The sequence below is a fragment of the Callospermophilus lateralis genome, chromosome 8 (assembly GCF_048772815.1).
Source record: "Callospermophilus lateralis isolate mCalLat2 chromosome 8, mCalLat2.hap1, whole genome shotgun sequence".
Taxonomy (NCBI): Eukaryota; Metazoa; Chordata; class Mammalia; order Rodentia; family Sciuridae; genus Callospermophilus; species Callospermophilus lateralis.
The window spans coordinates 10,919,989-10,947,889 of NC_135312.1; the positions used below are offsets into that span (position 1 = coordinate 10,919,989).

The 27,901-nt window shown below is 42.0% G+C and overlaps 1 protein-coding gene across 2 annotated transcripts; it reads left to right on the top strand.

The window, feature by feature from the left end:
* Bst1 (bone marrow stromal cell antigen 1) lies at positions 1 to 27,892 on the top strand. 2 transcript variants are annotated; one of them, XM_076864789.2, is made up of 9 exons: positions 1 to 193; positions 1,077 to 1,203; positions 2,952 to 3,087; positions 3,609 to 3,691; positions 7,012 to 7,088; positions 7,549 to 7,641; positions 10,652 to 10,738; positions 13,817 to 13,876; positions 26,650 to 27,892. In XM_076864789.2, the coding sequence occupies exons 1-9, from the start codon at positions 27 to 29 to the stop codon at positions 26,753 to 26,755; spliced, it is 936 nt and encodes a 311-aa protein (XP_076720904.2). In that variant the 5' UTR covers positions 1 to 26; the 3' UTR covers positions 26,756 to 27,892. The 2 variants fall into 2 exon arrangements, with proteins under 2 accessions (XP_076720904.2, XP_076720905.2); XM_076864790.2 differs by lacking the exon at positions 26,650 to 27,892 and adding an exon at positions 24,892 to 24,944.
* The last annotated feature ends 9 nt before the right edge of the window (positions 27,893 to 27,901 follow it).

The following is a 27,901-nucleotide window of genomic DNA, read 5'->3' on the forward strand; positions in this document are numbered from 1 at the left end:
AAGCTGCAGGAATTCCAGTCTCCTCGATGGCGGCCTGGGGGTGCGCTCCGTCGTGGCTGCCGCTGCTCCAGCTGCTGCTGGCTGCGGGCGCGGGGGGCGCGCAGTGGAGCGGGAAGGGCACCAGCCAACGCCTGCAGAGCATCTTCCTGGGCCGCTGCGCCGAGTACTGCTCGCTGGTGAGCCCTGAGCTGCGGTGAGCACGGCATGGGGGTGGGAAAGAGGGTCAAGGGCGTCGAGTTGGCAAACGGCGTCTCCCAGGGGTCGTGGCTGGGGCATTAGCGGGCCTTGCCGAGATACATGTGAGGGAGAAGGGTAAGGGTTATAAAGGGCCGGGGCCAGTGTGGAGGGTGGGGGTCTGGAGGTGAGGGAGCAAGGGTGGGGGCTACTGTGAGGGGTGCATTATTGTGGGGTGTCCGCCCAGGGTGACGGCTGGGTAAAGGCCAGTTTGGAGTGTTAGGGACCGATGCGGACGGGTGGGAACATGAGGTTAAGAGAACAATTCTAAAAAGTGGGCTCCCTGTGCTGACCCCTACATGCTCTTTTTTTCCAAGAAGCAATTTACCTGCAGTCCTGCCTGGCCTCAGTGCACAAGATATGTCACATTACTGAGCAAACTACCTTTTTCCTGCAGGAGAAATGGAGGCCCGAGGTAATGGTGATAGGAAGAACCCAAGTCACTCTGAAGGAGGAGACTTGTGACCAGTTCTTGAAACTCTGGGAGCTAAGGATAGTTCCTCCTAACCTAAAATCTGTAAGAATGTGCCGTTAAGAACTGGTCAGCATGGGCCAAGGTGGCCTAGAGTTGCCATGACAGTGAGGACTTTTCCCCTTATCTAATGAGCCTGGGCAAGGCTATGTTCCTTAGTTCAGAGAGCCACCACAGCGGCCGATTTTACATCCATTGTTTGAGCCGGGACGGTTTGCTTTATTTTTTGTAGCTCTGGTTCTGTTGTTTTAATATTGACCAAATGGCCTATAAAATCTTGGGAGAAAGGCAAATCCTTTGCAGCACATCATGGTGTGTGTGTGTGTGTGTGTGTATATATATTTTTTTTTTGACTTGTATTTTTGCACAGGGACAAGAACTGCACAGCCATCTGGGAAGCCTTTAAAGTGGTGCTGGACAAGGACCCTTGTTCTGTGCTCCCCTCGGACTATGACCTTTTCATTAACCTCTCCAGGCACTCCATTCCCAGAGACAAGGTAACCACCTCTGTCTCAGATATATCCTCACTCTTTCTCTGTGGAGACAGACAATGGTCAGGTACTGGATCAGCTGGCCGCAGCATCCTGTGGTATTATGGAAAAATCAAGCAGCAAACTCTCAGCCCATGCCCTGAGCTCACTGGTGGGAAGGCAGCTTCATCCTAGTCAGGAGCAGAAGGAATTTTCCGAAGTCAACAAGTCAGTGCTGACTTCAGGAAGTTGCCACACCCTTCACACTGGGCCTCCTCATCTGCCCAGCTCTGAATGACCTCCATCCTAACTGGCCCAGGGGCCTGAACCTTGAGTGATTCAGAAGACCCACAATGTCAGCATCCTTCCAGGAGACCCATCTCTCCTAATGTGCCTCAATGTTGTATTTATTCAGTACCAGCTTCTTTAAGAAACCTACCTGTCTATATTTTGTCTGCAGGCTAAGGTCTAATAAAATGAAAATAAATGAGAAAGTCCACATAAAATGCCTGCTTAGCACAGTACCTCAAATATGAAGAAAATTGTATACCATTTTTATTTCTCTGACATAAACATATATATAAATATGAAATAAACACAGACACAGACACACACACACACACATATATATATGTGTGTGTGTGTATATATATGTAAATGTTTGTTTGGTACTAGGGACTGAACCTGGGGTGCTTAACCACTGAACCATATCCCCAGCCCTTTTTTTTTTTTCTTTTTAAATTCTGAAAGAGTATTGTTAAGCTTCTTAGGACCTCCTCAAGTTGCTGAGGCTGGCTTTGAACTTGTGATCTTCCTCCCTCAGCCTCCCAAATCACTGGGATTATAGGTGGGCACCACGCCTCTTGACATAATCATTCTTAACTTGATTTTTTCATTGTGTATGATTTGAAAAGGCAGGTAAAGGGAACTATGAAGTTCAAAGAGCTAATAGACTGAAAACATGATTTTACATTTTTGTTGTATTTTGAATGTTTCTGCCTCCTTATCAGTAAAAAGGGGAAGCATGATTTTTGTTTTCCTGTTTCAGATTTGGTGGGCTCACTGATGAACCTGGAAATGATTTCTTGGGCTCCTTCTGTGTGCCAGACTTTATGCTAATGGTTAAGGGTGCAACAGTGATAATCAACCTTCACCTGGGAGTCCTTTCAGTCTGGATATCGTGTGATTGGACTACTGAGTGTCAGATGAGCCAATGAGTGGGGGATATTGTCACTTATATTGTGTTGCATGAAAACACTATCGATAGTAGGAACGGTGGGGTGTACTATAAGACTACTGTGTTTTGAGGCACTTCTTTAGACTATGAAGTGCATTCTGTGATGGCACACCATCCTGATCACAGCTGGGGAAGATGAGAAAGGACTCATGCTCCCCGTCTTCCAGATGCAGAAACTGAGACAGGGAGTTTACACATGATGACACATCTAGTCAAGACCTTGGTCAAGATCCCACATTTAGTGCATGACAGAAGCAGCATCCCATCCAGGTCTCTTGATCTTTTTTAATGCTTTTTACTACATGTACATACATTTTGTACATGGGAAAATATTTCATTATCTTTTGCAGGATAACCTTGGAATAAAGGGAGTGGGAAGGATAGCACTCTTCAAATGCATAAAAAGAGACTCAAGGAAAACGTAGTCATCTGCAGCAAGTTAGATTTGAATGAGCAATGTGTTTCCTGCTTGTCTCCATGACATTGTGCCTGAGTCATCTGTTTTGATTATTTTTGGTGTTTGTTTGTTTCTCTTCAGTCCCTGTTCTGGGAAAATAACCACCTCCTTGTTACTAGCTACTCAGAGAACACCCGTCGCTTTACGTCCCTGAGTGATGTTCTATATGGCCGGGTTGCAGATTTCTTGAGTTGGTGTCGACAGAAAGACGGGTCTGGTAAGACTGCTGTGCACATGACAAGAGAAGCAGGAGCTCCTGCTTACTGTGCATTTGCCATCCACATCGAATGCTTTCGTATGCCTTCATCCCATCTGAGGCAGGTGGTGACAATAATAATTAATAGTAATAATAATAGAAAACACTCTTTTTTTTTTTTTTTACTAGGTATGAGTCTAAGCACTTTACACATATCAATTAATTTAATCTCTGCAGTAGTCCCATGAGATCCCTGCTTTGACATGAGAGAACTGAAGCACAGCATGATTGAGAAATATGCTTCAGGGCGGCAGGCTAACAAGCTGCTGTCACTCAGTCTGACTGACAGCTCGTGCGCCCAACCCAGCTCCATGCTGCCTTCTTATCTTCATTGCTAGAACACAAAACTGAAGCTTGGGCTGGTAAATGACTTGTGCACCTGGTGCAGAATGTGGGCTAAATGTGGGGCTGGCAAATATTTTAAACAGATTCTTCCCTGATATGATCTTTGAAATGAAATGTGTTTTTTGCTTTTCTCTTAGGACTGGATTACCAGTCCTGTCCTACATCAGAAGATTGTGAGAACAACCCTGTGGATTCCTTTTGGAAAAGGGCATCCATTCAGGTAAATCTGGGATGGATGACTCGGGACTTGAGCAAGTATGGGACCTGTGAAAACAGAACAGAGGGGCTCAGAGACGGGGACCGCAGGTCATTACTAACTTTTATAAGCCTCAATTGCTACTTGACAGCATCCTGATTCATTCTGCTCCATAAAGTTGAGAGGGTTTTAGGAGATAAATGTTTAATGCAGTGTCTGATCAGAGAAAGCATTAAGTAAATGTTAACTGTAAGTGAGGATATTACATAGCCATTATTATTTCTATTATATCACGGTTGCTATTAGTGTTTCAAATCAATTTCTCTTTTATTGTCATGTCAGATGGGGAGGATAACCCCTCTTTTATGGAAGATCTTGGTACAAGGACTAGATGGAGTGGTTAGAAATGTTCACCAACTAATATTAATGGGAGAGGAGATGATAAGAGTCTGCAGATAAATTGGAGATGAAGAAATAGGCCCCCAGCTAAGCTAGCTGTGTTGGTCAGAGAATATCATCACCAGGGTTGATGATAGCTTTCAGTAGCTATAAAATGCCAATGATTATAGTTCATATTCTTTGTCACCAGGCTTAGAATAAAGGTTAGAAATAAAGAGGGTTAAGTCCTTAGCTCAGTGCCTGGCAAAGAGCTGCCAACTATCAAATGTAAGTTATATTGATCAGGAGGCAGGCAGAAATCAGGCTACTTCCACCCACCCACCCCCGCCTCCCTTTCAGGGGTATCATATCTCTTTGGGTCCCATCTTCTATTCTGGATCTCCAGATGTCCACTGGGTCCATTGCTATACAGGGTGAAGGGCTTTTGGCCAAGTCCTCCACCACAGCGGCAGTCAGGAACTAAGCAAAGACTCCCTCCATCAAAGGACACTGTGGACCTGTGCTCTCCAGCCTGCTCCAGTGAGAAAACACTGTTTCTTCCCCCTTCCCAGGGGTTCTGTCTTGAGTGCTAACTCCAGTCAGCTGGCAGGGCCTGCCAGAGCCCCAAAGTTGATGATTGGGAGGCTATAAATGTGTCTACACCTGAAAGTGGGGTCACCACAGTGATTTAGGAAAGATGTCAGCATTCCACGAGAAGGAATCGTATTCTACCTGAGTGATCTGCCAGACTTCAGAGTGTGTGCTGCAGACCGCCTTCTCCCACTCCCCCAGTTCTGTCATGGGAAACCAGAAATAGTGCTCACCATTTTTGAGCCCTTAGAATATGCTGGGTAGTTGAAACATGAGAAGATGTTGTCTAAAAAAGTGATGAGGAGAGGACTTGAACCTGAGCCAATAAATACTCAATAAATATTAAGTCATTGATATTATCACTCTTATTTTTTGCAATGCTAAGGATTCAAACCTATAGCCTTGTGCATGCTAGGTAAACTCTCTATTATTGAGCTACATCCCCAGCCCAAACATTAAGTTATTATTTTAAAATTTTTCATCTTTACAACAATCTCATGAGGTAGATATTTTTACAGATGGGTAAAATGAGGTGCATAGAGTTGGAGAAACTTTGCCAGAGTGCCAGAGGTGATGCACAGGATTAGAAACCAGGCAGTCCAGCAGCAAAGACCAAAATTTCAACCACCATCTTATATGGCCTCACTGTATCTGTATGTATTTTAAAATTAACTCTTTATTGTCAATATAATAGCTGCTTATGACAGAGAATGACAAATTACAGAAAATGTAAATGAGAAGTGTTCCTGCTCCTATTACCTAGAGGTAACCTCCATAACACAGTGGTCATCAGACCTTGACATTTGAGGACTTAATTTTGCCTGTTAGCACCACTTGAAAGCAACCCAAGACATGTGTGACATGGAGTGTCCTGTTGTCATGGCACAGCTGGGATGGGGGTCATTTCCCTTAGAGCATAAACCCAGGCTTGTTTATCTCAGTGACACATAATTCATCCTCACTTGTGTTTATTCTAGCACAAACATTTTGGGGAAATTACATGCTCCCAGGGTTTTCTGAACTGGAGATTGGGAGTTTTCTGTGGCCTGTTTCTCCCTTCGGAATTACTAGACTTCTGATTATTTATTTTAAATGTGGCGAAGCTCATGCCCTGTTTACCTAATCTTGCATTTTTCTTTGAGTATAAATCCTTTCTCTGCTATTGCAAATGCATTGTAGACGTTTACTAAGGGCTGGTTAGTATTTCAGATATGAGTATCACGGTTTACATACTATTCTTTTGTGGTTGGGTGTTTTAAATTGGCTCCTCATATTTTATGATTACAAACCATGCTGCACTGCACATCTTTGTGCCTAGTGCTTTTGGTGGTCCTTTGTGTTGTTTGCCAAATATTTCTGGCTTGTTTTCCGCACCTGTGGTTTGCACTCCCCTGCTTCTTGGGATTATTTACCCATGATTTATATTGTGCCAGTGAGATGTGAATGACTGTGACCTGTATGATGTTGGGAGAAGCCTTTAGAATGGGTGGTGGTGCTCACCTGTGATCTCAATGACAGGGGGTGTTTTGGGGGCTGAGACAGGAGGATCACAAGTTTGAGGCCGTCCAGGGCGATTAAGAACCTGGCTCAAATAAATAAAATAAAAAGAGCTGGGATAGGGCTGGGATGTAGCTCAGTGGCAAAGCGTCTGCCTTGCATTCGCAAAGCCCTGGGTTCAACCCCTAGTTTCAAAAAAGACAAAAAAAAAAAAAAAAAAAAAAAAGAACCCCACCCCCCCAAAAAAAATAATAATAAGATTTAAAAAAAAGCTGGGATATAGTTCAGTGCTTTCCTAACATAGGGTAGGCTCTGGGTTCAATCCCTAGTATCTGCCTTCCCCCCACCCCCCCACCCCCTTGACAGACACCAGAAAAAAAAAAAAAGAAGTGTGGTCTATGGTTTGCCACCTTCCTTTCTTCCCTCTGGCCAATCAGAGATTTTGCAGATAAGGAGACTTCCTCAGCCAAGCTCCCAGAGAACACAATAAGCAAAACTCCTTGGGCCTGTGATAAACTTGTGGAATGAACATAAAATAAGTCTTCTTGTGGCTTTAGCTAGCGGGACTTTAATGCTGTCTGTTATGGCAACACAAGCCAGTGTATTCCAGCTGGTACTGACGCTGTGTATTTCATATCATTTTTGTGTATTTTGTATCATCTTCTTATAGTAGAGCTCCAGTCAGGGAATTACTGAATCTATGACTTTTTGACATTTGAAAGCAATTTGCTTCCCCAAATAAACCAGTGATGAGATTTGCCCATGTTGATGATTATCAATTTTTTTAAAAAGAAAGTTTATTTCATAGCAAAAAAAAAAAAAAAAAAAAATGACATGTCTTACTTTGCTCAAAATCATGTTGTTGTTTTTTCTTGCAGTATTCGAGAGACAGTTCTGGGGTGATCTATGTCATGCTGAATGGTTCTGAGCCCACAGGAGCCTATCCTGTCAAAGGGTAAGAACTACAGCACCAACAAGTACAGCACAGAATGCCAAAATGTTAGCTGTTTGGAGGTAAAGAGAATGGTCCTAGTCTCCAGTCTAGTGCATGCTCCTGCAAATTCAGGTAAAGCAGACAGTTGAATGGCCTGGTGATAGAATCTTGTCTATATAGTTAAGCCATTAATAGCTGATGAACGCATGAATAAGTAACCTAAAAATAAAAGCTGAAAAATAAAGCTACTTAAATGTTAATGTATAGATCAACTAACAACTGAAATAGAAAAATATGTTATTGCCTTAGGACTTTAAGAAATGTCCTCCAGGGCTGGGAATGAAGCTCAATAGTAGGCCGTGGCCTAGCACAAGCAAGGCCCTGGATTCATCCCCAGCAGTGCAAAAGGAAAGGAGGAAGAAAGGAAGAAGGAGGGAGGGAGAGAAGGAGGAAGGAAAGAAATGTTTTCCCTGTCTCTCAGTTTTTTTGCAGATTTTGAAATTCCATACTTCCAGAAGGATAAGATCACACGAATCGAGATCTGGGTCATGCATGAGATTGGGGGAACCAATGTGTAAGTCATGGTGCTACTGATGGTGGCAGCTGTGCAGATGTGATATGGTCGGGTCCATTTACTTTTTCAGTTTTGGAGAAATGCAAGTCTTCTCTGTTTCTAGCACGGTCAATACAGAAAGACAGAGGCTTGACTCCTCGGAATGCCACTAGCCAGTCCTGAGACCCCAGAGAAGACCCTTCTTTATCCAGTAGACTTATGGTGTTCCTTTCTGAATGATTTGGGCAGCTTTGGATAGCTGAATTCCTTATGCATTTGTGAGGGTCAAAGCCAATTTCTCCTTCTGGTCATTTAAGCCCCAAAGCCCTTGTTGGTTTTCAGCACCAAACCAGGGACTCCGAAGACTTTTTTCTCAGGGAGAAAACAACTCCACAATTGAATCCCAAATAACTGGGAGGGGAAGTTTTACGGTGCATATTGTTTTGGGAATCTACTTGAGTTTATATACAGATGCAAGCTTGAACTCGTATTTCTCACCAATGAAAGGCACTCCTGGCACAAAATAATATAAAAACAGTTAAACCCATTAGGTTTAGACACTTGCCTGTGAAGCTACAGCCCATTTAAAGCTAAGCAGCCATGATGGAGCTTCAGAAGCAAGCTGGAGCCTGGTTCTTCAGAGCTTTGATGGTACCTGGAGGAGAGTGTTGCCATACTCAGGAGTAGGTGTGTCACTGGATGTGTGTTCCAAGAGAATCTCAGTAAATACCTGTTTTCATCCCATCTAAGACTCACCATAAATTGGGTGTTATTTTTCCCTATCTCTTGGGCAACAGATTGCAATAAATTTGAGACTACTTATGACATAAATTATGCCATATGTCTCTTAGGAAGTATATTACAATAAATTTACTAACTACATATTACTTAAGTTTTACCAAGATCTGCATTTCCCTCCCAAAAGACAAATTCCACTCAATGTTTCCTGAAAAACATTATTGTTTTCCTTGTTTTCATAAGAAGTTGCTTCTTATCTAGAAATTATGCTTGCTTGTGGTTTCAGTGTCTCTGTGAAGAGGAAGCTTGTCCTTTGAGTTTACCTTTAGAGAGATTAGGAAACTGCAGTTCAGTGTCATGTCAGCTCATCATTTCTATTTCAGGAGATGTTCCAGAAAGGTCAGGATATATGGTTGGACATTTGAGTCACCAGGTAGAGTTGTAGGTCACGAGCTAAGAAAGGGAGTCTTGGACTGTTCAGATTTTAAGGAAAACACATGAAGATTATAGTTAATAAAATTGTATTGTATTAGGGATTTTTGTTAAATAAATAGATTTTAGCTGTTTTTTGTCACAAAAAAGTAATTATTTCAAATGTTAGATATACTAATCTGTTTCAGTATGGTGATAATTTCTCTCTCTCTCTCTCTCTCTCTCTCTCTATATATATATATATATATATATATATATATATATAAATGTCACATTGTAATCCTCAAATATACACAATAAAATTTATTTTAAAACAAACAAGCAAAAACCCATATAGGCAAAGACCTACAAATGACATGATTAATACCTGATTGCGTTTGGCATGGCTTTGGCAGTCTTTATTCAAAGGAACTGTAGAATGACCCTGACTCTTCTTTGTGTCCAGGCACCCTGAAGCCTCCATGTCACTGCTTACTGAAAAATCCTGATAGCAAGCCTCGCCCAGAGAAGGGCATTGACTTGACTTTGGCAAAGTTTTGGAGGCCCTTTGCCCTCTTCATTCTGTAGTGGCTGGAATTCCACACTGTGGCAACTTGTGCAGGAAGTTGCAACAGGAGGTTGCTCATTTCCTCCCTGCGCTCTGCCTCTCTACTGATGTCCTGGTGGGAGGCCGTGTAACCTCCCGTTCCTCATAACCCAGGCAGGGCTCTGCCTGCAATACAAACACCAGGCCTAAAAACCACATGGCAGGGTCGTGTCTGCCACCGAGGCCTTTATAAACCACCCCTGCTGCATTGTGACCATCAGGAGGGAAGAGTCCCCACTGGTGAGAGAGTAGAAAAGCACTCCTGCTGTACTCTGCTGGGTGTGACCTGCCAGTGCCCGTGGGGAGCTGTAAAACAGATGCAAGCCCTTGCTGCCAGGAAACCTAATTTTATACATTTACACTGAGGAAACAAATGAGGAAGAATGTATATGAAAAGGAAGTTTCAACAAGGTTTATTATAGCATAAAAGGCATAAAAGGAATCAGCGTAGGTCTTCCAAAGAGGGAACTCAGTATATGAGTTACAGTCTGTAAGGGAGGCCATGCAAGGGTTAAACACATCGGTACATGTCTGTATGAGGGACACACACATACACACACACAGACATGAGCTAAAGCAGAACACAAAACATCATGGACAGCAGAGTGTCCTTGCTATGTTTGAAAAACCTTGTGTAAATAAATGTATCTTAGAAGTCCATAACTATGATCCAAGACCCAATTGGAGGCTTGAAACTGCAAATTGTACCAAATCCTATATGTACTGTTTTTTTTTTTTCTGTACAAGCATACCTATGATAAGGTGTAATTTTTAAATTTGTCATAATAAGAGATTAACAACAGTAACTAATAATAGAATGACAAAATATACTATAATAAAATGATATAAATGTGTCTAACTGTACTTTACTCATGTCTACAAGATGAGATATAAGGGAGTGAATGACAAGGCATTCGCCACTCCATGTGGCTGTAACTTTTGCAGTGTGAGGTGTGACAGCAAAACTATTTCTTTTCCCTTCTTCACAATTTCATGGGTGGAAAGGAGGGTCACTTCTACATAGTTCTGAGCACTATCCACGTAGGATTTTTTTTCTTTGCTTATTACGTTGAGAACTTTCTCCTTTTCCCTTGAAGGAAGCACTTCCCGTGCTGGGTCTTCCCAGCATCTTCTATCGGGTGCTTTCCCATATTCCCTCTGAGAGAAAAATATCTGAGAGCACACAGTCAAAAGAAATTTTATTTACGTTAGGAACCACTTCTTCTTCCTCCTCCTATATTTATTTATTTTAAAATACATGTTTTTATGTTTTAGGGAATCCTGTGGAGAGGGCAGTGTGAAAATCCTGGAGGAGAGACTGCAGGCCATGGGCTTCCGGTCCAGCTGCATTGACGACTACCTGTAGGTGGTCCTGTGTGTGAGACGTGCACTCTCAAAGGGGGGGTGGGCTGTGGAAAGGGCTCCAGGCATCACCTCTAAAGGCCGCCGGATTGTCTCCTGGGTTGCTTCTGGATGCAGGGGTGGAGAGCACCTTCTGGCCAGGGTTTTGTCTGAGTCCTTCCCGCTTCTCAGAGTCCATTTGGATGATGCTTAAAGAATATTCAGAGAAGAACTTTATCCTTTGCCCATATCTGGTTTCCTTCTCACCTTGTTTACTGTGTGGTGAGGAACTGAAAAAGGATTGTGTGTTTGGGTCCCTGGGGGTTCTTGTCCACAATTGGTGCTAAGGCCTGAGTTGGTTAGAGATATTTACAGACAGATACTTCACCAGAGACCAGTGGAGAAAAATAGTAGCTTCTATTTGTTGAGTAATTATGGACCAGACTCTTAATGTCATGCTCAGGTGTCCCTTCCCGCTTCTTGGACATTGAGAGAAGCTCAGCTGAAGCCCTGGGGTGGTTGTAAGCCCCGCTCTCCTGGACTCAGATCCTCATCTCCATTGCTCTCCGCCTCAGCCTCTAAGGGAGCAGACACGCTGGCTCTTTGGGTCTGGAGTCCAACATTGTTAGGACTTGGTGGCTTTCTTGAACATTTATTAGTGTTTCCGTGTGGAAACTGTCATTGACTAGGGCTCCGAGGGGGTCCCCCAGAAGAGAGACCAGGACCTCTGCTCCCTGGCAAGTTCTTTTTCTTTTTTTTTCTTTTCTTTTTTTTTTTTTTTTTTTTTTTTTGTGGTACCCGGAATTGAACCCAAGGGCACTTAACCACTGAACCAATCCTCAGCCCTTTTTATTCTGAGCCAGGGTACTGTTAAGTTGCTTAGGGACATGCTAAGTTGCTGAGGTTGTCTTTGAACTTGTGATCCTCCTCCATCAGCCTCCTGAGTTGCTGGGGTTAAGGCATGTGCCACTGCACCTGGTCCTGGCAGGTTCTTGATGTACAGTGCAGAAAGAATTTCAGGATGCATCAGAAAGAGGCACAGAGATTTACTCAGGAAATCAAGGAGTGCACACTTAAAGGGACAGAGCAAGGGCTAACTTGAGAGTGATGTGCTTTTAGGATCTTAGGCTTTTCTTCTAAAGGATATTTTGTAAATGGCAAATGTGAGAAACATGCGGGGGTGACATTAGCTTGATGGACTGGATTCTTTGTATCACAGAGCACAGGGCAGGCCATGGTGGTCTGGTTCTTTTTAGGATCTCTAGGTTAACATTATTTAGCTCATAGATAATGCATGAAATGTACCCATATCATGAGTTTAATAATAAGTTTACTAATATTCTCTCTAAGCTTCATTTAATTAGTCTAAAGTGCATTGTAGAAGCTGTCAAGGTACGTAAGCACTAAGTAACTGGGCTCACAATGCTCTAGGATTTATGGGCCTTTCAAAAATCCAGGAGAAATTTGCCTGCAGAGCACAGGTGAGGATGTTTGAAGCCTTTGAGTTTAAAGTTACAGTTTCTTTTCCCTTCCTCGTTAGTCTCCTTTCTAGCTTTCCTTATTTCTTTCATCCTACCTCAAAATGACATCAGAAGTCTTCTTGTCTACTACCCACAATCATCCTGCCACCTTTGCCTTCCCCAGAGTTTCACAGGCTGCATGTTGCTTCCCACAGAGCAAAGCTCCTGGAAGTGAGGGCCACTGGTTCCCCTTAAAGCTGTTCTGTTACCTGTATGATTTCATCTATATTAGCATTAGTATTGCTAAAGTTTCCAGGAAACTCCAAGGTCGGGCACCATTTTATCACCCCTTTTAAAAAAAAAAAAAAAAAAAAAAAAGCAAATACCCTTTTCTGGAAATATAACCTACATACAGGAAAAAGCACAAACATGGTATACAATTGGATAAATGTTCACAAGTTCATCATACAACCAGCATTGTGAACAAGAAGTAGGACCTAACCAGCACCCATCCAAAGTTCGCCCCTGCCTCTATTTTGGCTACTACCCTCTGCTTCCGTAGATCTGTTTCCCACATTTGTAATGCCACCCGTTAGTTTTGTCTGTCTTTAAACTTTTGTAAATATTCTCTTTTGATAGGTGAAATAAGTGGCCCAATGTCAACACTTAGGGACAGAACTGTGTATGGCCTAGAAGTGGGTTCTTTCCCTCCTGCTACCATGCTCTTCTTTCTGAATCAAAGCCCTAGATTTTAATCCAAATGAGTTGACATGCTCTTGTGGTCCCAGCACATGGGAGGCTGAGTCAGGATGATTGATTGAGCCCATTAGCTGGAGACCAGCTGGACCATACAGTGAGACCCTGTCTCAAAACAAAACAACAACAACAACAACAAATAAATAATTGCATAGAGTAGACTTTAATGAAAAGTAGGTAAATCCAAGGAAGGATTGCTTAGCTTAGTATGCCCTTGAGTGACAGCATAGCTTTCCTGTTCTTCTGAATCCTCTTCAGTCATCCTGCCCCTGAGATCTCATCTTGGCATCCCTCTGATCTGATGCTCTGTGCACTGGCACCTGCTCCTGTCTCCAGGGCTGCTTTCTGTTCCCTCCTGCTCTGGAACTTCACATCTTCTCCCTCCACTATGCAGAGCAAATGAGCTTTCTCCATGGAAAGCCAAACACCAGTTCTTACCCATTATTTGAAGTCAATCTTCTTCCCAAAGCACTGAGCAAGAGTTTTTTCCAAACACTAAGTACTGGGCTCTAAGTATGTGCATGTAGACAGGGTTACAAGCTCAGGCTCTGGAGTCAGCCAGCAAGGTTCAAGTTCAGCTGTCTGATTCACTACTGTGAGAACTTGGGCAAATCATTGTCATCAGCTTTCTCTAGTGAAAATTATCCCAACTCCATTTGCTTGTTATAGGATTAAGTGACACTATCTATATAAAACACAGAATCAATTTTCTTGATACATTGTAAGTGCTCAGTAAATGCTAACTAATGTTTCAAAAAGGAATAGTTTGTATTTTTTTGAGAGCAAAGACTTTATTATCTTCAGGTCTTCTCAGGCATATCATAAGTGTTTGAAGGATGGAAGTTATATAGATAATTCCTTAAATCTTATTTTCTTTCTGTAGACCAGTGAAGCTCTTAAAGTGCGTGGACCACAGTACTCACTCTGATTGTGCCTTAAATTCGTGAGTAAAAGATTAAACTCAAATTGCCTTTCTTTCTCAAATAACTTCTCCTTAGTATTATAGAACATGGGTGAATTGCAGCATGGTCTTAACCCACCCTAATCTGTGTGGCTGCAGGGTGAGGTCTATTCTTCTGCACCACATCTCACCTCCTCTGTCTCTCTGGGCTTCTAGGCGGGTGCAGGTTTGATAGACATTTGCCAACCTGAGCCAAACTCCTCCCAGGAACTTCAAGCAGAGGTGGCTTTATGTCATCCTCTGCTGTGGCAGCACTTGCTTCTGCAGAAATTCTATTAGTGAGGTGGCAGGGGAACCTTTTAACATTTATTTCTTAATTTTAATTTAACATTTTATTAAATTGAGACAAAATTCAAAATTATGAAAGGGTTGAGAAAGTCTCTTGGTTGCCCTATCCCAAGGTGCAGAAGAATAAACCTCCCTGCTTCTAGAGTCTTGTGTGTCCTTTTAGAGTATCATGTGCTCATAACAACACACACACACACACACACACACACACACAGTTCTTTTATACCAGTCATAATAAATTATAATATACATAAGATTCTGGACCTTTTTTTTCTCACTTAACAGTATATCCAGGAGCTGTTTCCACATTTTTTTTTTTTTTTTTTTTGGTACTGCTGATTGAACTCAGGGCACCCAACCACTGAGCCACATCCCCAGCCCTATTTCGTATTTTATTTAGAGACAGGGTCTCACTGAGTTGCTTAGCGCCTCCTAGTTGCTGAGGCTGACTTTGAACTTGCAATTCTCCTTTCTTAGCCTCCCAAACTGTTGGGGTTATAGGCGTGCGCCACCTCGCCAGGCATGTTTCCACATGTTTTTCAAAAGAAATTTTATTTTATATATTTGAAACTTGCCACATGATGTTATGGGAAATATATAGATAGAAAAATGGTAACTACAGTGAAGCTGATTAATGTGCCTGTCATCTCACATAGTTCCTTTTTTGTGACAAGAGCAACTGAAATCTGCCTAACAAAAATCCCTGATATGAAGCAGTTTTAATACTCACGAATGTCCTTTCCCGACACCTGCTGTGGCACCGGCTGTTTTATTCTTTCTTTCTTCATGTTGGCTCACTGCAGTCTTTTTTTATTCCATTCAGTAACAAATATTTAATGCCTCCTGTGTGTCATGGTGCAAAGCAGTGTTGTCCCTAGAGACACTAAAGTACACTTAGGGAGAAGATGGCAAACAGCACATAAATAAATTAAGTCAGTCTAAGTGCCAGTGCTGCTCAGGACATGAACATGCTCAGAAATGGAGGCACTACTTCCACAGTGAGGATCAGGGAAGAACCTTTCAGAGAGAAGGAAGAGCAGAAACCAACACCCTCAGGCTAAGGACCAGGCCACACAAGAGAGAACCCAGGGGATGGAGTCTTGTGAATGACACGCCCAGGCCCTGGGTTCAAGCAGCTCCTATCTGAGGAAGCTTTTGGGGACAGCAGATTTTCAGCATTGTTTATACTAGTCCAAATATGGAAACAACCTGAATGTCCACTCATGTATAATATATATATATTTTCCATTGTGTACATATATATAAATGTATATGTGTATATTTACATTATATAAATTCAATGGAACATTATCCAACCTTGAAAAAAGGAGATTGTGGGGTTGAGGATGTAGTTCAGATGGCAAAGGATTCTCTCTCATGATGAGGTCCTGGATTCAATCCCCAGTGCCACATGTGCACACCCACACATGGAGATGTCGCCATGTGCCGTAGCACGGAGGAACATTATGCCAAGTGAAATAAGCCAGATGCAGAAAGAAAACTATTGCATGATCTCATCTATATGTGCAATATAATTTGAAAAGAAGGAATGGAGATGGAGCTGAGTTGAACCCAGCACACATGAGCCCTGGGTTCAATCCCAGGTATCTCAAAACAAAGCAAAACAAAAAAACCCTCAAATACACAGAGGAGATTTCCACGTTTTTGATAAAGCTGCCTCAGTCTTTTCACAGTTCCTCATTAGTGTTACCGGGTACAAGTGTGATTTTTTAACCTCGTTGCCCATGGGTGGACATTTAGATTGTTTTCAGTTGTTACCCCTAGTCGACTGTGAATAAGAGGAAGTGCTCTTGGCCCATCTCGTCCCACAAGTGCTCAAGGCACAGGCCTGTGCTCACGTTAGCAGACGCAGATGTAAGCTTACTCATGGCTTCTTTCTGATTTGATCTTATTTTTATTCATTTGACTTTGTTTTTTGTACAAAAAGCAGTCATGCCGTACGCGTTGTCCTGCTGGAGATTTCGTCACTTAACAGTGCCAGGACCTCCTCCTTTCAGTGGGTTCAGACCAGTCTTTCAGTGGCTGCAGAATATTCTGCAGGATGGCACTGCTTCCAGTCATTTAGTCCTTCCCCAGCCATAGGCTGGCTTGGTTATAGGTCACTGTCACAGTTGTTGTGTTATTATAAATAGTGCTGAGAAACCATCCTTGTTCATAGGCTGGTGTGGAAGTATTTGTGGAGGGCAATGATATGGTTTGGATAGGAGGTGTCCCCCTAAAGCTTATGTGTGACATGAAACAATGCCAGAGTGTTCAGAGGTGACGTGATTAGACTGTGAGAACTCTACCCTAATCAGTCCATCCTATTTTGAATGGACTGACTGGGGGGTAGCTGACTGTGGGCAGGTGGTTGTGGGTGGCTGGAGGAGTTGGGTCACTGGTGCCTGCCCTGGAAGCAGGCATCTTCCCTGTATCCCCTTCCTCCCTCCTGCTCTCTGCTTCCTGACCCCACTATGAGCTGGCCCAAGCTGCTTTGGGCCCTTCCGTCTTGAAGTGCTGCCTCACCTCGGACCCAGAGCAGAGGAGCTGGCCATCTGTGGACTGAGACCTCTGAAACGGTGAATGCCAAATAAGCTTTTCCTCCTTTAAGTTGTTCTTGTCATGTGCTTAGGTCACAGTGACAAGAACGCTGACTAAAACATAGATTATACCAGCTTTGGAGCTGGTGGCTCAATGGATGTGTGTGCAGCATTTTACATTTTGACCTTTGGGGCCAAGTTTTGCTGTTCCAGAGAGGCTGCACACTTTGACTGACAGTATATGGTGTGGCGTTCTGTCCCACTCTGTCACCAGCCCTGGCTGTTGTCTCTGTTTGCATCCAAATCTGTACCTATAGCTATGTGTAATTCTAGGCAGTGTTGTGGGTAAAATATGGGGCTTTATTGTTGTTGCTTGGTTCTGGTACCCAAAGTCTCTTCCCGTCCCTTCCTGTCTGGTAACATCACTCCTGTCCTTGAGGACCCAACTCCAAATGCTCCCTCCCCTGCAAGGCTTTCCTGATTCTCCCCAGGGATCTGCACACAGTGCGATTATAGTGCTTCCCTCTTCCCAGCTATATCACTCTGCCCGCAACCGCACCGAACCGCTACAGTCTGGCTGGGCACAATTCAGGAGCCACTTGTCAAAAGAAACGAACTTTATTTTTAGAACCACACACACCAAACAAAACAGCTCCTCAGGAAAACCTTCAGAGCCCAACTGCCACACCCGGCTTCCCACAAGCCTCTCAACCTCCCCGACTCCTCCTGCTCTTGAGGCCGATTGGCTGGGTCGCGAGGGCGGAGCCAAAAAAAATCCCCCAATGAGCAGCTCCATGGTCTGAAAAGGCGGGGAAACAGCCCAATGAGCATCACCAAAGAGGAGCCAATCAGTTGGCAGCTAGAAGTTGCTGGGGCCGCTGTGAGCCAATCATCAGCTGGCAGCTGGAAGTTTGCTGGCGGCTGGAAGTTTGCTGGGGCCCCTTCGGCTGTGGCTCTCAACATCTCCCCATCTCTGTTTAAACAACAAGTATGTGGCTTAGGGACCGTGCCTGCCTTAGGTTGTCCAATAGTACATATGGTTCTTACCCGTTATCGGATGAGCTGACCTCAAGGCGTCAGCCTCCTGTCTTAGGTTGGTACCATTGCAATTGGATCTTACCTGTCACTGACTACCGGTCCAGTATACAGCCACTTTGTATCAGCGGGGGTGGGGGGGTGAGGTTCTTTGCCTCACCTCTGTTGGTCCCCAAATTTTAGCTCAACGACCATGACAAGCAGAAGGGAGGAAGATACACCAAGCCAATTGATGGTTCCTTTTGGAAAAATTGACATCATCAGCAAAAATACCCCAACACTACCACAAGTCACAGATAGTTCACAATGCATACAGGTGAGTTCACAATGCATACAAGTGATTCATAGTCCAGGCAAGTTCTGCAAGCAGTTCAGTGATGGCTCCTTTTGGAAAAATTGTACCACCGATGACACCATCAGCATAAATACCCCAACACTACCACAAGTCACTGCACCAACAGATAGTTCACAATGCATACAAGTGAGTTCACAATGCATACAAGTGATACATAGTCCAGGCAAGTTTTGCAAGCAGTTCAATGATGGCTATTGCAGAAACTGTAGATTGGTTTTATTTTTGTGTTCACTGGCACTGGGATGAAGATAGGAATTCTGGCAATAATGGCTAAAGAAAAAATTATATAACATTCCAGAAGGCACTAAAAGAAAACAATTTTCTTTTCTTTTTGAAAACAATTTTCTTAACAATGTACCTTATCTTCAACAGAATTATTAAATATAATGAAAAGGAAAGGTGAAAGTAAACAAACAGATCTGTTAACCTCCTTTTTTGTTCATATATTAAAACAATCCCCAACAGCTATTTACTCAATTTAAATTAAACCATTTAAATCATGTGAAAAAAAAATTTGGATCCATTTTTTCATGAGCGCTCATCATATATGATATATGGACATACGTACATTCAAACATATAACACAAAACACAAGTGTGCACAATAATATAATACATACAACACATAACATAATAGTAAAGGCCTTATAACTTTTTACAGGTGAAATCTCCATTGCAATGTTTAAAAACTCTATAGTCAAAAAAATAGAACTGATCAGCAAAACATTAACCTAGGTTTGTATGAACTCAAAAAACAAAATAGAACTTCATGATATGGGAAAGGGCAATAATAAAATAGATATTGAAAAAAGCATCCTGGTTCTGTTGCAGATGTAAGAATAGCCAAACTGGAGTTTTGGATATCAGTTGTTATGGATTTGAGCCAAATCATCTTCTTTTTGGTCTGTAGAAATTGCTTTAGTTAATCTTTCTGGAATCCAAATCGGCTGCTGTTCTCCCTGTGGAAACACACAAACAGACCCCCGACTCCAGACAATTACTGGGTCAGGACCTTCCCATTATCCTGTTAGAATATCCTTCCAAAGTACCTTGGGCTTGTGTACATTTTTTGGATACATATGCCTTTCCGCAGCACTAAACCCTGATGAATCCAAATTTAAAAAGTTTAGAGTAAAAAGGGTTATTTTAAGTTTATCTTTGGGGAATATATACCCCTTCCCAATTCCTTCTTTTTGCTTTAATAAGTACATTTTAATAGTTTGATGAGCTCTTTCAACTATGCCTTGTCCCTGTGGGGATTCCTGTTATATGAGTAATGCCAAATGTTGAGCAAAATTGTTTAAAAGAAGTAGAAGTATAACCAGGGGCATTATCTGTTTTTAACTGTTTTGGAACGCCCACAGTGGCAAAATTTTGTAAGCAATGAGCTATAACATCTTTAGTTTTTTCTCTGGCATGAAGGGAGCCCATCAAAAATCCAGAAAAAGTATCAACTGTAACATGCAAATATTTTAATTTTCCAAATTCTGGCAAGTGTGTGACGTCCATCTGTCAAATATGGTTAGGTATCAATCCTCTAGGATTGACTCCAAGATTAACTTGTGGTAAAAAGGTCACACAATTTTGACATTGTTTTATTATTTGTCTAGCTTGTTCCTTAGTTATTTTAAAACGCTTTTGTAAAGTATTAGCATTGACATGGAACTTTTTATGAAAATTTGTTGCTTCTTCTAGTGTAGAGAAAGTATGTATGTCATGTGTAGTTTTATCTGCTAAATCATTGCCCAAATTAAGGGCTTCAGGCAATCCTGTATGTGCCCTGATATGTCCTGTAAAGAACAGATCTTTTCTGTCCCAGACTAGACTTTGTATAGTGGAAAACAAAGAGAAAACAGTAGAGGAAGGGGAAATCCTACCAGCATCTTCAAGGGATACTATAGCATTAACTATATACTGACTATCGGAAAATAAATTAAATACAGAATCTTTAAACATCACAAAAGCCTGTAATACTGCCTTAAGCTCTACCTTTTGAGCTGATTGTTTGGGTACTAAAAGTGTAAAAGTTTGATCAGGTGTAACTATTGCTGCTGTACCATTATTTGACCCATCAGTGAATATATTTGGAGTATTCATGATAGGTGTTTTTCTTGTCATTTTTGGAAAAATTACAGGATACAACGACCAAAAAGACAATAAAGGATTACATGGTAAGTGGTTATCAAATGAAACATTAGATTTGCACATGATTATTGCCCAAGTATTTAACTCATTAGCTAACCCATCAATTTGATTCATAGTATATGGAGTAATAATTTTATTGGGAGAAATTCCAAACAATCCCTTTGCTGCTTTTATTCCTTTGAGTATTAATTGTCCTACAGCCTCAGGATACCTAGTAAGAATAGTGTTAGGAGAATAAGATAAATGTATCCACAGTAATGGACCTTCTTGCCAAAATACTCCTGTAGGAATATTTTTTGTTGGTAGTACAATAAATAATAAAGGCAAACTTATATCAATTCTATCCAAATGCATATTTTCCATATATGTTTCAATGATTTTTAATGCCTTTCTTGCTTCAGGTGTTAACATTTGGGGTGAATTTGGATCTGATGGACCTTTTAGGATATCAAATAAAGGTCCCAACTCTCCTGTTGGTATGCCTAGATAAGGCCTTATCCAATTTATGTCTCCCAATAACTTTTGAAAGTCATTAAGTGATTTGAGTTGATCTACTCGTATTTGAATTTTTGGTGGATGGACCATGGTTGAGGATAATAGAACTCCTAAATAATTAATTGGAAAATTTAATTGTACTTTATCTATTGCTATTTCTAGATTATAATTTTTTAATAAGTTTGTAAGTGTGGCATAACATTCTAGCAATGTGTTTTTATCTTTGTGTGCTAATAATACATCAATCATCCATATAGTGAAATATTTGTAGTTCAGGATTTTGATTTCTAAGTGGCTGGATTACTTTGTTAACATAAATTTGACACATAGTTGGGCTGTCAGCCATCCCTTGAGGGAGTACTTTCCATTCATATCTCTGATCAGGACCTTCATGATTCAGTGCAGGGATAGTAAATGCAAAACGTGGACTATCTTCAGGATGAATTGGAATTGAAAAAAATATCTTTAATATCTATAACTAAAACATACCAGGTTTTTGGCAAAGCAGACAATTGAGGAATCCCCGATTGAGCAGGTCCCATAATAACCATCTCATTATTAATGGCTCTTAAATCTTACAATAATCTCCATTTACCAGATTTCTTTTTGATGACAAAAATGGGAGTATTATGGGGAGATACAGAAGGTTGTATATGTCCTTCCGCTAATTGTTGTTTGACCAGATCATGGGTTGCTTGTATTTTTTCTTTAGTCAGGGGCCACTGAGGAACCCATACTGGTCTTTCTGATTTCCAAGTAATTTTTATTGTCTCAGTGGCCCTCTCTGAAAATCCAACCCATGTCTGTCTGTTCCTTGATCTATTTGTATTGGTGCTGCTATACCTTCTTCTTGTTTTTCTAATTTTTTTCCTTTCCTAAAACCTTGTCTAGTCATAATAGTGGGTGCATTTTGGTTGATGTTATTTGTTAATGTCAAACCTAATTGATCTAGGACATCTCATCCCCATAAATTTACGGGAAGATGATCCAATATGTACGGGCCACCAAATGCCGCAGTCTGGCTGGGCACAATTCAGGAGCCACTTGTCAAAAGAAATGAACTTTATTTTTAGAACCACACACGCCAAACAAAACAGCTCCTCAGGAAAACCTTCAGAGCCCACCTGCCACACCTGGCTTCCCACAAGCCTCTCAACCTCCCCCACTCCTCCTGCTCTTGAGGCCCATTGGCTGGGTTGCATGGGCGGAGCCAAAAAAGTCCCCCAGTGAGCAGCTCCATGGTCTGAAAAGGTGGGGAAACAGCCCAGTGAGCCTCACTGCAGAGGAGCCAATCAGTTGGCAGCTAGAAGTTGCTGGGGCCGCTGTGAGCCAATCATCAGCTGGCAGCTGGAAGTTTGCTGGCAGCTGGAAGTTTGCTGGGGCCCCTTCGGCTGTGGCTCTCAACACCGAACATAGAGCAGAAGGAGGCTGGAGTCACTATCAATCCTGCAGTTACCGAGAAAGAAGCAAACATCTGTCTTCTTCAAGTGACTCCAATTGGGGTCATTTGACAAAACCCAAACCATCCATTTCCTCTTTGTGTGTCTTATAAAAGCCGCACATAGCAAGTGCTCCATAAAAACCTGGAGGACTCATCTTTCCACCTGCAAGGGGAAGAGCTGTCGTCAGGGCTGGACAACAGCTGTGGGCCAGGCATTGATCCGCATGCACCACGTGGAATATCTTGCTCATACATGTAACCAGTCCATTAGGGAGAAGGAAAGAGAGTATACATTCATCATCCCCACATCTTTCTTCTTTCCTCCTTTGTTTAGTAACAAAATCCTTGAGTCTTGGCTGGTCTCATGGCCACCAAGGCTAATGAGTGTACATCCAGCCTCCTTCCAGCTGTGGCTGAGAGTAATGTGCAACCTCTGTCCAAATCTCTTGAAATCTCTTAGTCTCTCTCTCACATTCCCTTCTTGTCTCCCACTGGCTGGCATGTGGTCCCAGGAGATCTGGGCATGAGCCATCTTCAACTGGGGTGGGCAGAACCTACAACAGGAGGACAGGGTGTCTCTGTACCAAGGAGTCCTGTATCAGCCCTGCTCAGATGCTGACAGAGAAATAAGCTGTGCTGTTGGGTGTTTTGACAGGTGCCAAGCCTGTATCTGAACCAATGTGCTCATGAACTTCTAGCTCAGAGAAGTTGATGGAAGGCTCACTCAAGTCCACCCAGCTAGAAAGGGCACAGCCGGAGTCTGAAGGAGCCTGTGAGGGTATGAGAATTCACCTTGGCAGATGTTATGCTCTTTGGACTGGAAGCTGGGACAGCAGGCGCATCCCCTCTGGCTGATGTGCTAGCGGCTGACCTCTCAGGGTTCCGTGAGGGACTTCAGTTCTCTCCTCCTGGGATTTTGGCATGTGGGATTTTGAGTTATAAGTCGTGGGAGGGAAGACTAGTTTATACATGTGGGCCTTCCCTGTTCTCACCTGGCTTTCCAGGTTCTTCCTATGTTTTCTCAAACACATCACTCACTGTCTCTCACGGGGAATTTCCATTTCAAGCTAGTTTTGGGCCACTTCCCTAACGACCTCAGGTCCTGCCCACAAAGCTGTGAAGAAATCACCCTCCTGGCAGTGTAAGAGCTCTGCAGCTGGAGTCAGAGACCTGAACTTGGCCCTTTTCTTTTTTTTGAAGTGTCCAGGAACTTCTCATAACCTTAAATACTGAGGTTAGCCTCAGTATTTAAGTTGATCTCAGTATTTAAGTATTTAAGTTGATAGCATCTACTGTACTTCTCTGGTTCCTCAAGATCCCAAATAGAATCTATGTTTCTCATATATTTTTTTTTATTGTCTTTCAACTGACTGATTTATGGAGTCGTATTTCCTGTCTCCCACTATTATTAGCTTGGAGAGGGTGGGAACTTGAACCTGTTTTGTTCACTGATGGATGTATCTGGAGAACAAAGAACAGAGCTTGCAACCTGGCAGACACTTAGGAATGAATGAGTGACTAACTGAATAAATGAACGTCTGTGTCTGGTAGAGGCCCGGATTGGAGGTGAACAATATTCAAGGGCGCTGAGCAGTCCAAAGAGATGACAAATGTCCAAGGGCCTCAGAGAGTATCTGTGGCAGCAGATACAGATTTTGTGTGCAATAAAAAGAAACCATCTCTGCCTAGTTCAGTGGAAAACAGGGGAATAAGGTTATTTCAAGGATTTAAGGGGATGGACTTTCTAAAGGCCCTGGCACCTCGGGAAGGGTCGCATTGTTTCTTAGGGCTGTACAGTTTTGCTCCAGGCTCTGTAACCCCCTGTGCGTGTACAGATAGAGGTCACGTGAAAATCCTTGAAATACCTGTTGCACCTATATCACTGCTCCTGGAACAGGCAAAGGACACCACCTGTGGGGCCCCTGCTGCAGGAAGCTCAGTGAAGGAGGAAGCTCTTCTCACCTTTCCTGGGGAATTCCTAAGCACTTCGGAATAGGCAGGCTTCCCCGGAGCTCCCCTTTCATGCCAACGAGACTCCTGGAAGGTGGGCAGCGTGAGCCCCTGATGCTAAGGTTCAGGGAGATGAAGGGATCACAGTCACTCAGGACCAGCTAGACCCAAGTGACACCAGGGTGGCTGTGCTCGAAGTCCCCTTCTCTCTACCACACCACACTGCTGCAAGCCTCCGGGTGCACACACGGCAGGCAGGGGAGGGGACTGGAGTTCTTGACTTGTTCTTTGGCCTCTGTTTGGGCATTTCTTTCAGTGTTTGTTGGCAGATCTCTTTCTAACAGTTCTGCCCCTTTTCTTCAAATGTGAAGAATGAAACCCTCTTTCGCTCTTTGCCAAGTTTTCTCCACTTTGGTTGCCTTAGCAGGAATCTTGCAAATTTCTTTTTTTGAACATTTTAGCAATTGTAGATAGTTTATGAAACAGGAATCACAACTAGCAAATGGACAAGATTATTTAATCACTCTAATAATAATGTAATAAAAAATAACAAGGTATAATTTCTACCTCAACTTCTTTGATGTATCTTAAGAAAAAATAGCAAAGAACTTTTTAAAAACATGTTATTTAGTGCCTGAGAGCACCACAAATTACTGGAGTGCTCTGGGAAAACAATTTGACAATATGTGCCCAGAATTACGGAAATCTTAGTGATCTCTGACCTATGTCAGACTTTTGGGTTGTTTTAGGTACCCTCTTCTAAAGAAAGGAGTGGATGAGTCAAGGTGCACGTAAAAATGTGGTAAGTTTAGGAACAATTTGTCTTTGCTACTTATTTGCAAAACTTTAGAGAATTTGACACAAAAGAATAGCTGTTGGATTAGCCATGTGATCTTGATATGTGTGTGACTACTAAGTCATTGATTTTAGACTTGAAATTTGTAGTTAAAAGTTATGAGACAGTTTTACTAATTTTTAAACCATTATTGGAATATTTAGAAGAAGTAAGATTAACTTTTATACATTTGTTAGGCTTACTAGAATCAAATATTTGAGAAGACTTTGCTTTAACAAAACATTTAAAATACTTAAAAAGAAAATGTGATATTTAAAAACCTAACTGTAAAATATTTTAATATAAAATAACTTGAGTTAAAAATATCCAAGGTAATTAACAAAATGTGAAGTGCCCTTAAAACCTGTCAGAGCTCAGTAGGTTTTAAAATAGAATGACACTATTCAAAAATTAAATAGAAGAGTATATGAGAAAACCAGCCTTTGAGATTTATAAATTTCATAGCAAGAATTAAGTTTCAAAACCAAAGTAACTGCAAATAGCTCTCCCCCCGTGTACAGCCTCACATCAACAAGAATAGCTTGTTAAACTAAAATTTGACAAACTCATGCACAGAACATGAACACAGACATATAAAGCAAAGGAAAACAAAACTATTTTTTCTACTTGTGGGTAATAATCATAGAAGAGGTCTGAAAAGGCGAATCCATGCTGCTATTAGTAGTTAACTTTCTAACTCTGGTCACCTTTGGGAAGAGAGTGGGAATTGGAAAAAATTGACAGGAGCCTCTCATTATTACTGTGTTTAGTAATACTGTTCTAGTAAGTACTGTATTAGTATTTTATTTTCTAAAAAATAAAAATAAATGTATCCTCCTACTGATTATTAATTATTTGAAAGCAAAGATTACCAAGTACGGACATGAACTGAATCGGAAGTTCAGAAGTGCAATTATTGAAACTGTCCAGCAGGAGGAGCCTTTCACAATGTTGTGGGTGATATTTCCTCAGTAAAAAGAGGGTCAGGAATCCCCCCCCCCCCCCCCCCCCCGCCCCCAAGACTGGGTCTCTCTGAGTTAGGATTTTTAGAGGATCCAGCCACTAGTCCAGAGTCATAAAACACATTTCAGAATGAACATTATGTGTTTCATAATTTAAGCAATTACCTTTTGACTGGTTTAAAATAATCCAGGAATTTGTTTTAAAATAACCTAGAGGTCAGACTCTTATTTGTTATGAACAGGGTCTATATTTTGACCAGTCCCTCTCAATGCCTATATGCCAGGATGGGTTTTTCTTCATCGGTTAAACTCTGGTGATGTAATGTAATATCTATTAGTAAAGAACTTTGCACATAGTGGGGTACATCCACACCACGTGAATTCACACACAAGGGAATATGAATTTAGTTCATGTGCACAGTATGGAAGGGTGTCCACCCTATGGCATTAGGGTGCTAGGTGGAGGAAACAAGTTACAAATCCCATGGCTTAAAGGGTGTGTGTGTGTGTGTGTTTCACATTCCTGGAAGGACAACCCAAATTATCAAGGGCAATTTTCTCTGTAAAGTGGGAATAAGAAGACTAAAAAACTTTTACTTTCCATTTCATAACTTTCTGTACTGTCTAAAATTTTCTACAGAACTCATGAGTATTTTTGAAAGCAGATGTCAAAACACAAAGACTGACTTTATTTCTTTTTCAATTTTCAGGGCAGCAGTATCTACTCAAAGAGAAGTCTCATCTCTTGATACAGAGCAAAGTGCCAGCTTTATCATTCCTCTCTTGGTGGCTTTAGCCTCAGGTTCTCAAATGTAACTGGAGACCCCACTGTGCTGCCCCAAGAGCCCCAGGCCCCGCACCTGCCCTTCTGTAGTTTCTGTCCCTGTCCTGCCTATGCTGAGCAATACCATCGTCTGGACACTTCCTTCTAGGAAAGTCTCTACCAGCCTGAGATGGCATTTCAAGGACACTTCTGCTCAGTATTCCAGAAGCAACAATTAATCAAGTCCTATTTAGCAGGCTAAATCCGCTACATTGGAATTAGAGCAAGTTATCACTTTGTTATTTTTATAATGGTACAAAACATTAAGACCTGAACTGTTGTATAATCATATAGAATCAAACATATTTAGAAAATTCCAAAAGAATTGTATTTTATATTTTATGTGTTCCTATACTTCCAGCAGTGCATGTGTGTTGATAGCTTGGGACGTATGTATGCTATGTAAATGTATATATCCACATCTGATTTGCAAAGATTTATGTATGAAGATGTTTATTTAATGATTACTTATGTTAAAATAACAACCCCAATGGTCCAGTAATGTTTACATTTTTATTCACCTGCTTAGGTCTGCTTATAGAAAGTATCATGTGCTATGGGAGGGAATATCATCGAACAAGTAAAAGTGTGTTCACCAACCCAACTGCCCTTGCCCCCGTGAACGCATAGATTAACTGCTGTACATCTCCGCTGTGGGATACTGCCCAGCAACAAAGAGAAACAAGCTGCTGATGTGTGCAATGATGTGGATGAAACTCAAAGGATCATGCTAAAGGAAAGAAGCCAGACCCACAGGCTACATGCTGAATGAGTCTATTTGTATATATTCCAGAATGGGCAAAGCTCTAGGAAGGGAGAGCGGATCGGTGTTGCCAGGGGTTGGGGCAGGAGGTGGCTCAGGGCTAGGGAGGGACTGACTAAAGGGGCAGTGTGAAGCGAACACCCAGCTGTTGTGTCTTGACTGTGGTGGTTTGTTACATGAATCTTTGTATTTCTCAAAACTTTTAGAGCTGCACATCAAAAGAGAGTCTGTCTCACTATACGTAGATGAAGAATGTCTCCAGAGGACATTTAATCACTTGGGGAAATGTGAACAGTGAGGGCAAGAGCAGGATGTGAGACTTTATCATATGACCCATTTATCTAAAATATAATACGATTTTAACAGATTATGTCAT

Excerpts from the sequence above, each read along its gene's own strand:
- Bst1 (XM_076864789.2), top strand. The coding sequence starts at position 27 with ATGGCGGCCTGGGGGTGCGCTCCGTCGTGGCTGCCGCTGCTCCAGCTG. Across the intron at positions 194-1,076 it reads CTGGTGAGCCCTGAGCTGCG|GGACAAGAACTGCACAGCCA; the intron begins GTGAGCACGGCA and ends ATTTTTGCACAG. Across the intron at positions 10,739-13,816 it reads AGCTGCATTGACGACTACCT|ACCAGTGAAGCTCTTAAAGT; the intron begins GTAGGTGGTCCT and ends TTCTTTCTGTAG.